This window comes from Solea senegalensis, linkage group LG13, assembly GCF_019176455.1.
Source record: "Solea senegalensis isolate Sse05_10M linkage group LG13, IFAPA_SoseM_1, whole genome shotgun sequence".
Lineage (NCBI taxonomy): Eukaryota > Metazoa > Chordata > Actinopteri > Pleuronectiformes > Soleidae > Solea > Solea senegalensis.
The window spans coordinates 17781094-17799202 of record NC_058033.1 but is presented as its reverse complement, the minus strand read 5'-3'; the positions used below and the strand labels follow the sequence as shown (position 1 = coordinate 17799202).

The following is an 18109-nucleotide window of genomic DNA, read 5'->3' as shown; positions in this document are numbered from 1 at the left end:
GGCCACACTTGTTATTAAGTTGAATATACAGTAGGTGTTTCAATCAGGCTGTGGGCAAACCCCTTATCTCCACTGAAGAGCAATCTTAACACTTTGATGTTTTGGATAATGCAATACTTCCACTTTGTGGCAACAGTTTGAGGACATGATTGTACCCAGGGATGGGCAGTATTTCTGATACATTTATTTAATGTATTTTGTATTTTATTGAGATGACAAAAGTGCCTTCATATCTTTTATAAAAAGATCCGTGTCATGTATTTTTTAAAATACTGTGAAATACAACATGTTGACATCATAAGAATATGTGAGGTGCTGCTGCAGATTGGACGTCATGGTGCCAACTTTAATTTGTCTGGACTTGTTAATTTGTCACTCAAGTGACCCTTTATAACATGTATTTATTTGTTCTCCATTTAGCGATTTGAGTTGTAATAATTGATCTCTTTGAATTTGTGTATGTTGATGAAGTGACAGGGTCATTTTTATTGGCTTCTAAGTAATTATTGGATTGGATGGTAATAGGACGTTACATTTAAATATGACTACCTGATGTTTTTCTTTTTAATAGAGGTTGTGCACATACCAATCACACCAGTCAGATCATCGATTTGGATTGTTTGCAGATTCACTGTTTGCCATCTGTAACTAAACACCAAGAAAGTAAATAAAGATACTGAGGAAGACTTCCTTGAATCTGAGTATTTTTAATATTTTGAAAATACAAAAATACATTATTTTATTTTGATGTTTATTCTGATACATTTATTAGTTGGGCATTTGGTATTTTATTTTAAAGTACATTTAGCTGTATATTTACCCATGCCTGACAAGGCAAGCAAGGACAATAAAGACATGGTTTGACAAGGTTGGTGTGGAAGAACTTGACTGGCCTGCACAGAGCCCTGACCTCAATCCCATCAAGAGTTTTTGGGGTGAATTGGAACAGATTGCAAGCCAGGCCTTCTCATCCAACATCAGTGCCTGGCCTCATAAATGCTCTACAGAATGAATGGGCACAAGTTTGCGAAGAAATATTTTCAAATCTTGAAGAAAGTCTCCTAGGTAATGTGGAAGCTGTTATTGCTGCAAAGGGGGAACCAGCTCCATATTAAATGACTAAGTATTTGAATAAGTCATTCGTCATTACAGTCCCTGTTGGTGTAATGGTCAGGCATCTGAATACTTTTGTCCATATAGTGTATATCACCTATTGGGATACACATGAAGTGGAACATACTTGAGGTAATCATTTTAGGAAATGCATACAGTATGTTTGCTTTCTTGCTGATATTTATATGAGAGGATTTATTCCTGTCTGTCATGGAGAGTGTCAGCCACCTGTCAAACTCACATCAGGCCATTTATTCCATGGGTAAATTTCGTTTGACAAAATGTCATCATACATACCCAAAAATATATGACAGTTTAAGTGTCCAACACACCTCCTTTATGATAATATTGCTACACGCCAGTGACTAAACACTTGTGGCACATTATTACTGACATAACAGCGAGTCTGATGACACATCTGTCCCCCACACTGTCACACTGCAGAGGTATTACTATTTATTTTAAAGCCAGACATTCAGAGTCTTAGAAATGCAAGAGATGTAAAAGCAGCTTCAAAATATACATTTCGCTGCGGGAGTTTGATGCAGATACATTTGTCTCCTGAGGTGATGCTCAGTAGGAATCGTCCCTGTCAACACTGGTCCCTCGTCCACCCCACACACACACACACACACACCCTTGTGTATTTCCCCACTGTGGGACAAATAAAAGACTATCTTATCTTTACACACACACAGCCTGCTGTCTGAGCCCTGAGACCACGTTGATTAAAACTGTGAGTTTATGGAGACTAGGGAAGAAATATTCACTGCTGTGAATCAAACACTGACAAAATGACCATTAGTCAGTGTTCAGCAGAACCAAGCCATTTCCATGATGAGGTTATTACTATAAGCAATGTGGACCCTAATCCAGGCCCAGCCTAAAGAATAAAGGCAAATAGTGTTTGTAGCCTTAGCAAGGGTTAGCTCAGTGTAATTAGCATGGCATAAAGTTATATTCAGCACTCACTCTACCACTTTTTACACTTCTGTTTTCAAGCACTTTGTCTAAAGTCTGCCCCATGTTGCACATGCTTAAAATGCATTGGTTATTTGTTTTAAAAGCATCATCATCAGAGGGTTAATACTTTTTTTCTAAAGGCAGGAGGCTTTAAGGCAGTGGTCTTAAACTTGTGACCCATGGGCCACATGAATTCAATTGGGGTGACCACTTGAATGTCTGTTTTTACAATCATAGATTCTTTTTGCATCATGATTTTTTTTAACTATATATTGTTAATTATAGAAACACACATTTTGATTTTGCTGTCTCTCTCTACATATGTATATATACATATACATATATATATATATACATATACATATATATATATATATATATATATATATATATATATATATATACATATACATATATATATATATATATATATATATATATATATACATATGAATGTCATGATGGGATAATACTGTGATATAGTTTCAGTCTCGTATTGCCCAATCTTATGGAATTTGTTTTTCACCTGACCAGCCCTCCTTCTGACCAGACTTGAAGCTCATGTGGCCCCCAGGTCATTTGAGTTTGAGACCCCTGATTGTTTATGGTTTCACCTCAGAAGCTGGCTGTATTATTATTATTATTATTATTATTATTATTATCATTGTCTACTGAGTTCTATAAACTGTTGCAATATGTCATCAACATCACTGACAGAAGAGCAGAGAAGCACTACCAGGCACCTGTGTTTTATCAAGCAAAGAGAAGATAGAAGATAAAGAACCACTGTGAATCCTACAATATTTTGTCAGTATCAGCTTTGTGCTACTTTTTTTTTTTTTTAACACTTTTTTAGTAAATCAGAACATACTCAGATGAGCAGTTACAAATGCATTAGCATATCTGTTAAGTAGAGCTGCTTTAAAATGTATTCTCAATTTATATCCAGATTTTTTTTTTCTATTTTAATTTCAAGCAATGAAAATTAATTTTAAGAAAACAAATGTTAGTTTGGACATCACATGATAAACACTTTGAAACTCTGCTCTGGCTGTGGAAACAACTGCTATGTCATTGCAACAAAGCACTTTAAACAGTGCAAAACACTGCAATGACATGCAACTTTGTCAGGGATAAACTGACACAATGTCATTACTATGCAAATTAAATCAAAACATACCCAGGATTTAAAAGCATTTAACCTATGTGTGACTTCCTCTAAACAACCATCTAATGATAATGATAAGTGAACAGTTAAACTTTGTTAATTCAGTGTGTTTTCTTCCTCTTCAGCAGAGGCAGTAGTGCGGTTATAAATGATAACAGTGGCTACTTCTTGTTCTTCTTCTTCTTTCAGCTCAACACAGCAGATCCTCTGCCTCCATCTTGTCCTCTTCTTTGTGTCCTCTTCTGTAACGTCAACTGTCCTCATGTCCTCCCTCACAACATCCATGAGCCTTCTCTGTTCCTCCTGCCCAGCATCTCCATCTTTGTCCAATATAATCATGACTTTCCCACGCCTGCACGTGACCAAACCACTTTATTTCCAAACCATTTAATCTGAGTTGTCGCTCCAATATGCTAATTTCTATTCCAGTCCTTTCTTGTCACCCCCAAACACATCTTCAGCTCTGCCTCCTGTCTTTTAAACAGTGCCACTGTCTCCGAGTCATACATCATAGCAGGTCTCACTCCGACCACCTCCAAATGTGAGTGTTGTGAGCAGATCGGAAGTCACATTCAGGACACATTGGGTGCGTTCAGACCTGTAATCAGGGCTGCCCACTTGTGATCAAATCTCTGAGGACAGATGTGAATATCAGGTCTGAACAGGGTCTGTGGTGCAGCCAAGAGGGTGCATACAATCCATATAATCCATATAAACTAAACTAATACAATTAAGTGAGGGGTGGAAATTCAGTATATATAAAATAGCACATAAATAAGTCAGCCCTGGATTATTTCTGATAGGTGTTTTTGCAATCGCAAGTAAGTAAATTATTTGTAATCCTGATGTCATGAGTTGCACATCTGTAAGTTTTCATAAAATCTGCACAGTTACTTTTCTAAGCACGTTTGATAAGGTTGGGTACAAATGGGTTTACTCCCACAGCCAGGCAGAGTTGTTTTCAAATTGCAAGAAATGTGGGAAGTATCCAAACACACGTGCATATACAAATATATGCAGAGAGGATATGTGGTTTTTATACATGCACCTCCTCATTTCTTTTTTGGTGTTGCCTTAGAGTCAGCTTTGGATCCTGAGAGGCCATTTTCTGTGTTGTCGATCCCTGATGAAGTTACAAGGCACTCCTTACTGCAGATGAAGACAAAAAGTAAGACAGACAGACAAGCTGCAGAGAAACAACAGCTCCAAACACGTCGTCAACTTTTTACATGTGTAAATTTGCTTTATCATGACTATAAAATGTAATGTACTTTATTTCTATAGCCCTTTAAAGCAACCCACAGTTGACCAACGTGCTTTACAAAATGAAAGCATTACAGACACACAGCATTAAAAGAAAACAAGAATAAAAAGAATAAAAAAGATTATATGAAAATATGTTTGATTTAAAAAGGGCCTCATAAAAATATGAGGCCAAGCACCGACAACATCCTCCCATGTGGAAAATAAACTCACTTTTTCTCCTCCAGCTTGGAAAGAACAAAGAGAGTGAAGTTCTTCAGCAACATGAAGCCCATCAACAAGGCGATGGCTCCGCCCACAGCTGATGCTATGATGATGGTAAGTGTTTTGTCCACCACCCTCACTGCAAACAACACCGCACCACAGACAGATAGACAGATATACAGATATACAGGCATACAGGCAAACAGACAGAGACAGACACACAGATAGATAGATCTGCCCATCTGGTGCCATCTAGTGGTTGATTATCAATATTTACCTCCACCAAGGAGGTTTTAGCTAAGGTTGTTATTTGAAAATACTCAAATATAACAAACTAAGAGATTCAGGATCCAGGTTTGTTTCAGTATATTGTTTCCTTCTTATGTATGGGGCTTTTGTGTATTTTATCTTAAATTTAAATATAAGTTAACATGCTCTAATTTATTTTCATGTCAGTATTCATGAGGTTATTCATTAGTCATTTTTTTTACACATTGATGGGTTCCTTTGAGTTGCTAGGGGACACTTGCACACTGTCTGAACTTGCAAGAATATTTTACTTTTAGGTACTAGACCTTCATCAAGCAAACATAAATTAGGATGTAAGTGTGTGAGCCATCAGCAGTGAAGTGAAAATGTTTTCGAATAACAAATCATACATTCAAATATAACAATAAAAGAATATCCCTCAGAGAGCACAGGCTTGAACATGTTGTCAAACCACTCCTGAAATGTACATTTTGAGCATTGGATCCAGATCTGCATAGAACTTTACCTGCTTATCACCATCTTTCAGAAGCATGACAAAATGTTTCCTGATCTGTTAAGATGACGCTGAGATATATACATCTAAGAAAAAAATAACATCATCAGATTTATCCTTAATATGTATATGAAAAAAAGTAATGGCTCACACACTTCCTGCCATCTGAAACTGGGTGCTAAAATAATAAAAAGGCCTACTACTACTACTGCATTTATACTGTAACTATTACCAGAGCTGGCCCAAAGCATAAGTGACCACCAGGGGGCCCCCCCACTGGTGTGTGGAGAAAAAACATTTTATTATACTATATAAACAAATCGAGATAACTTTTGATATATTTAGATATGCAAATAGTGTTGAGAGTAAAGTATTTGGTTTTATTTTATTGTTGAAGATTGTTTTAAAAAAGGTTACTGGTTTACTTTTTCTTTTAACCCAAGTTCAGTATCACCACACTTAATGCTTCATTTTGAATACGAAAGTGCACAGAAGTGATTCATTTACCTGGGATGTAAAAAAAAAAAACAAAAAAAAACAAATTGTGACACTGGTTTGATAACACAACTATAATTTAAGCAATTATAGTTAAAGTGCTACATTTGTATCACCAAACACTGCTTTGGGCTGGCACTGACTGTTATTGCTTTGCGACTCTACATCTGATGCCCTAATGTATGTGCATAATGGCAGGGAAACAGATGAGACCACACCCTCACACATATCAACACACAGCACCGATACAGATTGCAACCACTTACACTCATCCACCACAATGAGTTCAAAGATGGCACTGTGGTTCTTGTCCTTCTCTTTTGGGTTGCGTCCAAAACAAGTGTACAGGCCTCCATCATCAAAGGTGATGTTCCACAGCAAAATGGAGATGTTGTTGTGATGGTTCTTCCCCACAAACTCTACTCGTTCCTTGAATATGGTCACCTTAGGTTCCACTCCCTCTGTTGGTATTGTTGACTCACAAACCTGACACAAACAGTGAGCTATCAATCAACCACAACCTGAACATACTGGGTTCTTTTTTGTTGTTTTCAGTGTTTTTCCACATTAATTAGACGGTCCTGACACATTTACAGATGCAAGTGTAGTATCCCTACTAATTGTATGTTGATTGTCAACCATAGCAATGGATCCCAAAAACTGGGTTGAGAAACAGAAAAAAATATTTTGGGTCCCCAAACGCAAAATTGTAAGATGTGTGTGTATTTGTTTTTAAGGCTGCAACATACGGTGGCCGACAGGGGCAAACACACTGCAACGACCCAAAACTTTATGTCCGATTAACAGGTGTCTGAAACATAAGTGCCAGGTCTGTGGGATCGCTCGTTGTCGTGCAGCTCTATGACCAGCCGTTACAATACTAAGGGACAATACCTTTATTAAGAGGTTATCCGACTGTGGTCAAGCTATCTGACACTCGTTTCTCTGCAGTCAAACTATCTGATGCTGAATTTTAATGCCTGAATTAGGGAATTTTGTTTGCGTTTGTGAATATGCAGCTCCTTCCTCCTGCTGCATGTGTTTTGGGTCGTTGCAATGCATCAGCCACTGTAGCAACGACTAGTTGACGAATAGTCGATTGCAAAATGAGGTCCACAGTGTGGGAACATTTCGTATGTGACACACTGTCACGTGCGTATGTTTGAGTTTGCATTCAAACTGTTACGTATTCAAACGTATTCAAATGCAGGGCACATCACATTAAATGGCAGTGCAGCTGTCTGCTTACAGGGAGAAGCAAGTAACCATCTAGCCCCTCTTGAGGAGACTGGTTCCTAAGCCCAAGCTGTGTGTCAAGGCAAGCTTGACCAACTCAACCTCCATGGCCCCTCCCACAGGTGTTGAGCCCATGGGAAGGGGGGGTTCCACGTTGTTTTTTGTCCGGTCCCTCACTTGGGATCTGTTTGCCTTGGGTAATCCTACCAGGTTACTGTCAACTGAGCTCCTAGGATCATTGGGACAAGCAAACCCCTACTATATCTGTTGATTACGAATAGAGCGTCAACAATGGACTATCAAAATAAAGTGTTACCCTTGTTTCTCTCAGACTGTTTTTTTTTTTTTTTACCCTCTGCATGGTGCCATTTTGGTTGAACTGCCAGTTGAAGTAGAGGTTCTCGATGCCTATGCAGCTTGAGTATGTGCAGGGCAACATGACTGTGCTGCCGTTCACTGCCTCCAGGAAGGGAATCTTCCCGACTGACATCTCCAGGGCCTCAGCAGACCACACACCTGTGAGACAAGAACTACATGATAAGATGGAACACACAAGTTAAGCAGCTGCTCACAGTACTGCTAATGTTACTATTATCCTCATCCGTCCTTCATTTATGGCTTGTCCTATTCAGTTACACTGAAAACAACTGCTTTACCAGTCACTCGTTTGTGTGTGTCGTGTGTAAAACGAAGTATTATACTATTTGTCTTTTTTGTTCTTGTTCTTTTAGTCTCTGAGAGCCACAGTGATGGTCCTAGTGACCCAGTTGGTGGTTTCCCTTCCTTCATGTGTGTGCTGTGCACCCCCTTATCCTTTTAATTTTGTGCACTTGTGATTGGGGTGATTTATGTTTTTTTTGGAGCTTTTGCACCCATTTTCAACCCAGGTTCCTCTCACTGGTGAGCTCCAGCACTGATTAGGTCTCTTAATAATTAATACATGCACTTTTTAATCACTTTTTTTATGGTGTTTTAAAAACATGCAAATTATATTGTATAAATGATTTGATTGATTTTTGTTCAAACTGGAAGTATGCTCATGTCTCTCTTGAATTAAAAGTAAAATTTAACCTGTGTGCTTAATTATAACTTCCTGGCGTGAAAGCCCCCAGGTGGCGTTGTCGCCCCCATCAGCTCCTAGCACCTCTCGCCACAATAAAAATGAAAAACAAGAAAGGCAATATACTTTTTTAGTTAGAAGGATCAAATATGAATACATATTGATAATAATATCCGGAAATCTCGGATTTGTTAAAAAAAAAAGAAGATTTTTCAAGGACAACGTGAAGAGCCTCTGGGTATGAAGATGCAGGTGGGAAAAAGTGACCACTGTGAGAGGCCTCCAAATACAACAGGGGAGAACAAATGTGGAGGGAACATTCCATAATCTGACAAGCACTGCCAGACGGAGGAGGAGGCTGAGGCTGAGGAAGGCCCTGTGGAGGAGGAAGGCCAGCACTGCGGTCACCACGGAGGCCCACGGAATTCTCACGAAAGGGTGAAGCCAAGAGGCATGGACGAGAAGGCTCCAGTCAGGAAGAGCAAAATCAAGGTACAGAGGCAGCAACGTGGCAGAAATTGGACTTGGACCTCAGTAAGGCTCTTCAGTCCTGCCTGGGACCACGGAGTCCAGGCTTAACTTGTTCTGAGACATTCTCTGTCATGAATGCAAAGACATATTTGAAGGAGGGGAGAGAGAGTGAGATTGAGCAGCTAGTCCAGTCGTGGCATCAACTCCGCAAGTGTTGGAGGAAAGCAAATCAGAATGAGAAGGAGGGTCTCAAACGTCTTTGGAATGAGATCAAGCAGAACCAATCTGCGAGGGCAGAGCGCATCAGAAGGAGGTGAAAGGAAGGAGAAGGAGTGAGACAACTTCTTCAAGAAACCCTTCAGGTTAGCCAGGTAACTGCTGGAGGAGCCGAAGTCTAAGAAATCGGAGGTCACTAGAGAGGAGTGAACGAGTGAATGCTCAGTGAAGGATGAGAGGTGGTGACAAAGGACAGATCTGCATCAGTGCTGAAGCATCTGAGGGTCTGAGGGTCCTCATGCAAGTTGCACAGAAAAAAACATTCCAGAGGCATGATGGAGAGCTCTTGCATGATGTAAAATCAGAGAGTTGAACTATAGGCCAGTTTCCAGGTTCAAGTGACGATGAGAAATGAAAGACATAGAGATCTACTGTTTAGCATATGGTTTAGTTAAAGCTATATTACCACAACTTAAAACAGAAATAAAAAAATGAATAAAAAAATGAAATTTGATCCTGGAGGGGCAGAGGCAAGAAGCAAGCAGAGGGCCCCAGAGGGGGTGGTACAAGCGCTGCTCCGAGAACACCACAGAGACCCAGAGATCACCTCTCTTGACCCAGGACTGCAGCATGGGAGTCGACCTGGGCAGAGCTGGTAGCTGCACTGCCTAATCAGGACACAACTCTTTTTATTCCATTGTAATACTTAATATAATACTCAGTTTTTATTACTTTTTTATTGTAAATATTAGCATTTAAGCAGTAGTTTGTTGATGGTCCCCAAATGAGGCCGTGGTAGTTAAGAGCGATGGGTCGGACATTGAAAAAACTGTGACTGTGCAGCTATTACTGGATGGAAAGAGAGGAGGGTGCCGCTAGATCTGGAGCAAATGTCCATTAAATATCCAACCTGAAATTAATTTCACTGCAGTAGTCGCCACGCAAATGAAACACACAGCTTTCTTTCACAGTCAGGAAAAATAACTCTTCCTTCCATTCACTGTGAAAATCTCAAGTTTTTGGTTTTCTTTCTGCCACGTCTTTGGGGGTAGAAACCACCTTGAGCCCCTCGCAGCGCAAGCTCGCTTATGAGATTTAACCAAACTAGAAATCAGAGTTGATGTATGCATATAACATTTAAAAAAATTTTTTCTGCAAAATTTCCGTTTTCAAATATACATCAATGCAAGTGTGAAATATTGAACACAATTTTAGACGAGCTCATTGGTGACTAGTGTTATTTTTAAAACATGCCCCACAACTCATGTGGTCCCTGCGGGCAACCTGTTTTGGCGTATTTCCACCAGCTCTACTCGCCTCGCCACGCCACGCCACGATTTAAGCAGCGTTTCCACTTTTTAGCACCTTCTCCGGCGAGGTTCCAAAAGCGTGCTGAGTAGGTACTACGCGATGATTGGTCAGACTGCCGTCATAGGAAGAGACGTCCCACACACAAATCATTAAAACTACTTAACAATCCTAAAAACGTGGGTTCATCTCCAATAACTACCAGGAGTCTGGTGTAAAGTCACTAGTCACATGATGTTTGTGTGTGTGTGTCGCATATAAAACGAAGACACCGCAGTTTCACGCAGCCGTGCAGTGATTACTCCGCCCACGTTGAGGTACTTTTTATTGTTGTGGAAATGCAACCTAAACTGTGCCGTGTCGTGCCGGGGTGAGGCGAGTAGAGGCACAGGTAACTGGTCTGAGGTATACCCAGCCTGTCACCTTATGTCAGCTGAGACTGGCTCCCAACCCCAGCTGTATCCTCCACCGCTGGGATTGCAGCAGTGGAGGATACAGCAGTAGACAATGAATGAATGTGCTGTTAGAATTATTGCTGAGTCAAACCCTGAGTAGCATGACCACACCAAGTCCTTGCTGTTACTGTGAAGAAGAGAGGACGGAATCTGCTGCTCCCTATGAAAACTGTAACTGTACACCAAAGGACAAAATTCAAACAGCACTGAAAAGTCACACCCATGACTCACTACAAGATGCATTGAGAAATCAAACCCATTTCTACATGGTGCAAGTATGTCACCTTCATTTAGCTGCTCAGTTTCCTGATCAGTCATGTGTCAAGGTCATATTTGTAGCAAATAGCTGCAAAACTACATTCTCACAATGCAGTCATGCTGACACTCCACCTGGAGTAAAGTCTGCAGGAGCACCTGGGATCTTTTCTGCTGATTCAGCTCTTTGTTTCGCACACACAGTGCTCTGTCGCTAACGCGCTCAAGGTCGGTGTGCAACGGCGAGCATCACTGCAGCAATATATGAATGCCACAGCATAGGAATGAAGGAGTGAAAAACAGTCAACCATTGTATGTGGGGATGCTATTGATTGCTTCTCTAATCTATCATTGCTGTCTCTCCAGTGTTTTCCTCAGCTGGTCCACTGCAGCACAGTGAGCTTGCAAAAACAGCGCCAGGGGAGCAACAACATCATCTGCTTCCTCCCCCATCTCTTTATACTCGTGGACCTTCTTAAGTGTCATTCTGGCTTTTTTTCCCCCCTTTTACAGTATTTTTGCAATCAATACTGAAGCTGAAGTGATAGTAGTGTAAGTCTACATACACTAGTAAAGTAAAATCCACTGTAAATATTAAGCTCATACTGTATAGAATCTGTTACATACTGTGTAGTGTGTTCTATTTTATAGTCTTAATAGTCAATATATACTATATTGTACATTCGTAGATGTGAAAAAGCACATTTATTATTTACTAAAACAACGTCTGAATTGATTCCAGACCCTCAAGGATGTTTTAACAGTCACATTTTTTGTATAATTAAAAGAGGGACTCTTGATGGGAGAATGAACCAATGCCGAGAGGGACACTGGGTCATATGACACAGCCTCCATCTTGAGCGAGATAGGTGGGTAAGTATGTGTCGAAAACTCTGAGATTAGCTGCCCAGTAATAAAACCTCTGATTTGGTCGAGCCATTCCACCCAGCATTTTTGGCCTCTGTAAAAATTGCTGACGAATCCTCTGGATTTTCTTGTTCCAAATGTTTAATTACCATACCATAATTCAAAAAGGATAGTATCAATTTTACTAAAAAAAAAATACTCATGTGCAGCCTTATTCAAAGGAAACAACTCACTCTTATTTAAATTGCGTTTGCAGCCAGAAATAGCACCAAATATAAAGCAGTCAAATATAGTGAGAGCCACAGGGATGGAGACGTTATAATTAGAAATGTAGAGGAGCAGATCATCCGCATAAAGAGAAACCATGTAGGGGTCACAACAAAGCGCTCGATGGCTAAGGCAAACAAGAGGGGACTCAGAGGACAACCTTGGTGAGTGCAGCGATGGAGAGGGAAGTACGCTGATTGGGTGTTATTGTCCTCACCGAGGCTACACGGGAGGAATACAGTAGCTTCACCCATGCAATAAAGTTCTTACTAAAGCCAAACTTCTCTCACAATCACCTTTTCATGACACTTTGTCATAGTGTGGTGATAGATCAAATTAAAAAGACTTCTTAAGTTAAAAAAAGAGTCCAGTTTGGTAGGGAGAGATGATCCAAGTGTAGGGCAAGCATTTTAAAAACTTCGATTGGAGGTCTTTACAGGTCTTTATTCTTTTTAAGAATAAGAGAGATAGAGGATTGGTGGGTAAACTAAGGGATGGGAATGATTCACTAAACATATCTAACAAAACAGGGGCTAATGGGCATCTGCTGTAATGAAAGTTCATTGGTGGTTATTGGCATCTCCAACTTCTCAAACATGTCAAGTGAAAAAAGTCCTACAAATCAGACTCAGATGTATATAATAAAGCATAATAGGTTTTAAATTCACCATTGATGTATTAATCTGGGGGATTTGGTGAGAAGAGGCAGACTGGCGTAATTATGTGCCAGTAGCTTGCCAGACTTGTCACCCTGTTTGTAATAATTACTTCTGGATCCGTGGTAACCTTCATATCTTTTCAACCAGATATCTAGTCATTATAAATGTTCAACAAAAACTGAGCTGTCTATTCTGTTTAAAAGGGGAAACATTAGGTGACTTTGGTGCATTGTCGAAATCACAAGAGATATGTGGGTTATCCCGCACGCATTAAGTGCACTTCATCAAATGAGGTAATATATCTCTCCCTACGTTAGCTGGTTTTAAGTCTATCTTGCAGTTCTTGTAGCATCTTCTCTCTATATTAAGACAACACCTGTGAGCAAAAATAGCATCGAAGGCTCTGAAGAAAAGAATTCACTAACTTTTTTGACTAAAATCAACAATATAAAATAATACGTTTTATTGATTTAAACCCACAGTTCCTGTCACATGAACATAAATTTGAAGTCACACGTATGGCGATTTGAACGTGTTGAATGAGGTACTGACACATGCCAGGACTCACACACTGTGCCGCCTTCACTGCCAGCAAAAAAGGCTTTAGTTATGTAATAAAATGCTCACAGCATAAAATGTATTCCTGCTGAAAACTGTTGTGAACAACATTTGAATATAAACAAATGTCTGATACATTGAAACCGGGGTCAAATGATTTCACATAAGGCTGATTAAGTTGCTCAGCAGAATAATTACATCAACATTAATAATCTAAAACAAGAAAATGTGTCCTAGACTTCTTCGCTTCTTTATCTCACTGTTAGACACAAGTAAAACAAGCGCTCTGATTTTTCAGCTTCTTAAATGTGAATATTGTCTGGTTTCTATTCTCCATGTAACACGTTAATCATTAAAACTAGATCATTTTGCTTTGTGGACAAAACAAGACAACAGGTTTGGTAAACACTAAGCAACATTTTTCAAGATTTTCTGACCTTGTACAGATCAAACAAGTACTCGATTAATCTTAATAATCAGGTACAGTCGATTTTAGAGCTGGTTCCTGGTACACGAGGAGTGTTTAGTCCAGTCAGTGAATATACAGGAACTAAACCTCCATGCTCTGAGGAAGGCAGTTAAAATTATGGCTGCCCCCTCTGATTGCATGAATTGTACAGTGATGTATGTTTTGCTCTTGTTTTGCTAATAATAATAATAATAACAACTTTGATTTATAAAGCGCCTTTCACTGTGTTTTTTGCACCAATGACCAGAACAAATTCCTTTCATTGTGTTAGCTATACCTGGCAATAAACCGGATTCTGATGTCAATACCTCAAAATAAACCTGGACTATCCTTTAAAAGAAAACCTTTTGTTTGGTCGATGTCAATTAAGGTAAAGGCAAACTGTAAATGCACCTTTTATGGTACACTTAACAGACTGTCACATTTGCCATTACATGTTATCACTGTACTGCCTGCACTACTGTGTTCTTACTGTTTATACTGCACTATTTGCACTATTACCTGGCCAGTGAATATTTCTAATATTATACAGCCTTTTAATTGTGTGTATTTTTCTTATTGTTTTTTTGTTTCTCTTGTTTTATATTTTTACCTGTCTAGATCAGATATTTCCTGACTGATGCTGCTCTTTTTCGACTGTTCAATCAGTTCTATTCTATTCTATTCTATTCTATTCTATGAGAGGCTATCACCACCATGTGAATTGACCCACAACATTATCACTATCAGATTCCTACTGTGCTGTTCCCTCACTGTCAGCACCAAAATAGCTTTAGTCTCTATGACTCTTTGCAAATGTCATGACTCAAACAGGACACACCACACTGTTTGACTGCAAGCTGACAATTGTTTTGTTTTAGCTTTTATAGTCTTGGCCTGTCATGTTACCAAGAACAACAACAACAGCATGTATTAACCTGGATGTAACGCTTTAAAAAAACGAAAAGCAAGTTATCAAATCCTTCAGCTTCTAAATACGTGAATCATTTCCGGTTTCTTTGCTCCATAAGAACATGTTATGGCCCAAACGATAAATCAATAACCAAAACGATTAGTTGCAGCCCTAATCACAACATGCAGTGCACTGCTGCCAACCAGTTCTGTCACTAAAGGAAAATCCTGACACAAAAATCCCCACTGTAGCAACACAATGAATACGTCTGCATCTAAAATCCACTGTATGCAGGTCAGATGCAGATGAGGACCAGTTTCAGAGAAGCTACAGCAGAAGAAAAACAAACACACTGATGACCACCGTGCAAAAATAGGGAGGGGTAACACTTTACAGAAAGGGTACATCATTTAACGTTTAGTAAATGCTGTAATAAGCATTGCTAACTGTTAAATTATAACATTTAATCGTGTTTTTCGGGTTAATTAAGGTATATTAACACAGTAATAACTGTTACGCTTATGGAAGTACTGAATAAGCATTACTTATCTTTATTAAGCGTTTATTAGCCATTGTTAACCTTTATTAATGCTCCTCATGACCCTTATAGTAAAGTGGGTCATGCTTTGCAGGACAACATCTTCACAAATACATGTATACACATACATGCTAAATAAGAGTCTTAAACAACTACACAGATACTGAACCTTTGTAGGACATGTTTCCCATTTTACAAAAAGAGTCACAAGGAACATCAATAAAGGGTAATAATGGTTAATAAATGCTTAATTATAGTAAAGCTTATTCTGTACTCCCACATGAGTCAGGAAATTATTATTTAGTGCTATTATATATTAATGTAGTGTCGCTTAAGAGAAACACATTTTCAACTTTACAGACACAGAAACCTTTAATCAATTTTAACAAAAGAAAGATATTTACAGTTACAGTTACTTTTAATGTAATTTTAATTTCACTTGTAACTCTGTTAACAGTTATTACTGACATTACTGTGGAATGTTAATTAATGAGCTCTTATTGTAAAGTGTCACCAAGGGAGGTGACGTGCAGTGAAGAGATAGACGTTACCGAGCAGTACAGAGAAGATCAGGCCGATGGCTGTGTATGGAGGATCCAACCTTGCGGGTTCAACCCCAAACCACAGAACCTCCATGACAGTGTTGCAGGATCCAGTCCAGGCTCAGGACGGCTGGGAGAATCAACCTTAGCACAATGTAGCTGCCCTGCTAAACTGGATTCGATGTGGACAAGGTTGTCGAGTGTGTCGTCCCTAGACAAGCCGCATCCCAGTGGTCCTGGGTGAAGAGTTGCCGGCTCCGGCCACACGCCAGTGGCAGAGACTGCAGGTGAGCCAGAGGGCAGAGGAGAAAAGATCAGGAGAGAGCGGAGAGCAACGTGAGGTTAATCCAGAGAAACACACAAAGAAGTTGCACACAGGTGAAAGGTGTCCTTACAACATAATGTGATGCAGTTTTTGTCTGTCCTACCTGCTGTGCTGCCGGTGCTCGCTCGCTCACTCACTCACTCACTCGCAGGAGGCTGGCAGCGTGGACCAACACTCACTGTGCACATTCAGGGTTCACTCAAGGAGAAGCTGCCACCACTCTCAATGCAGAGGCAGCCACATTGCAGTGGTGGCTGGGATGAGAGACAATTGCAGGAGGAGAGGGGGTGGACAAGCAGAAAGAAGGACAGACACACAGAGTAAGACAGGGGGACAGGATGAAAAGCTGCTGCTCCTCTTCATCCTCAGTGGAGCCACGATGAAGCTGACTCTTCTCCCTGCCTGTCCCTCTGGCTATCTCACAACTTTCCCCTCTTCCGTAAAGTAGCTGCATGCAGCTCCCCCCTTCTCTCTCTCTCTGCCTCCCCCCTCTGTTCCCCCTCCCTTACCTGCCTCCCCTCTGCTACTCTCACCCTCCTCCCCATCTCGTGCCTCTGGGCGTGTATGCAGACTCTCACCGGAGTGTTTGTGAAGATCACAGGAAAGTTCTGCACTGCAGGTTGAGGAGGAGGGGGAGAGGAGGAGGAGGAGGAGGAGGAGGCTGGATAATGCAGCCCCAGGGCCGAGTCACACTCCATTCACAGACAGGTTCTGTCACTGAGAGCATCAACACTCAGCAGACTCACAAGAAGAAAAGAGACTCACAGAGTTACTATCTTTTCTTACTAATACAATTTAAAATGGTTGCTTCTTTTATTCTATCTTCTTTCTGCACTCCTCTCCTCTCCCCTCCTCTCCCCTCCTCGCCCCTCCCCTCCGGTGTCCCATTCAAAACATGGAAGGTCAAACAGACGTGTTAATCATATGCACTGCTTATTTTCTTGTGATGCAACTGTAAGTGCAATATGATGTCTATTCTTTTTCTCCTTTTTAAAATATCCAAACACAATCACTCAACAACAGCTTGTGTCTGCATTATTCGCTGCAGGACACGATGGAGGAACTGCTTAGCTCAGAGGTCCCGGATCTGATTAGTCACTTTTAGACCTGACTCATATTGCATTCATACACTTAGAGGCTTGTCAGTCAGAGTCTGTAAAGAGAAACCGACTATGCAGTCATTTTGGCCTATTGGTATGATTTTATTAGAAAGGAAAATTGTGAATGGTTAAAATTGAGAGAATGTGACAGAGTTTGCAATCCGAGCTACTGAACAGTCACAAAGGCACGACTGCACATTAACTTTGGCTCTCTCCTTTCCAAACATCAAGGTCACAAAATAACACAGTGTGTTGTGATGTAACATTGATACACTTTTCTATAGAGTTTGGTGTAGGCCAAACTGTAGTGTAAAGCAGCTTTGAGTGGTCATTAATACTAGAGAAACACTTTATAAATACACACCATTTACAATTAAGCCTATCGGCTCCAAACAACTGTCTGCATTTCTCAGTGTAACGGTATTTAAACTGTGTGTCAGCTGTAGCTTCACATTCCCATGTAGTGCATAGGCAAGTGCTAGTAAACAAGATGACTAAAGGTTGGATAACAGAACAAATACAGTAGAAAAGCTCCCACAAAAGGTTCCAGACGTTACTCTTATTGCTCAAAACTCCCGTCATTCAGCAGTTTGCTGGGATGAACGCTCCCTCAGTCATGTCTGATAGTATTGCTTGACAGAGCTAGATGAAGGAAGCAGCATACAAATAATGTCACATTGTTCACTCAGACCAAACAGTAATTCATTCATTTATTCAATCTTCTGCTTTATCCTCCGCATGAAGGACACTGGGGGCTGGAGCCAATCCCAACTGACATAGGGTAGAATGTGGGGTCTCACCCTGGACAGGTCACTAGGGTCTCACCCTGGACAGGTCACTGGGGTCTCACCCTGGACAGGTCACTAGGGTCTCACCCTGGCCAGGTCACTGGGGTCTCAACCTGGACAGGTAACTAGAGTCT

At 40.4% G+C, this 18109-nt stretch overlaps 1 protein-coding gene across 1 annotated transcript; it reads right to left on the bottom strand.

Moving 5' to 3' along the window:
• Positions 1–3606: 3606 nt before the first annotated feature.
• Positions 3607–16785, bottom strand: LOC122779730 (sodium channel subunit beta-4-like). The gene is made up of 7 exons (XM_044042317.1): positions 16597–16785; positions 16287–16341; positions 15822–16043; positions 7558–7721; positions 6236–6455; positions 4721–4850; positions 3607–4393 (listed from the first exon to the last, which is right to left on the bottom strand). Exons 1-7 carry the CDS (start codon positions 16783–16785, stop codon positions 4297–4299), a joined length of 1077 nt encoding a protein of 358 aa, XP_043898252.1. The 3' UTR covers positions 3607–4296.
• Positions 16786–18109: the final 1324 nt, after the last annotated feature.

Coding starts and splice junctions, on each gene's coding strand:
- LOC122779730 (XM_044042317.1), bottom strand. CDS start 16,785: ATGGAGTGTGACTCGGCCCTGGGGCTGCATTATCCAGCCTCCTCCTCC. Junction 7,722..15,821: donor TTTGGGGTTGAACCCGCAAG/GTTGGATCCTCC, acceptor CTTGTCTCACAG/GTGTGTGGTCTGCTGAGGCC. Junction 6,456..7,557: donor AAAATGGCACCATGCAGAGG/GTAAAAAAAAAA, acceptor TGTTTGTGTCAG/GTTTGTGAGTCAACAATACC.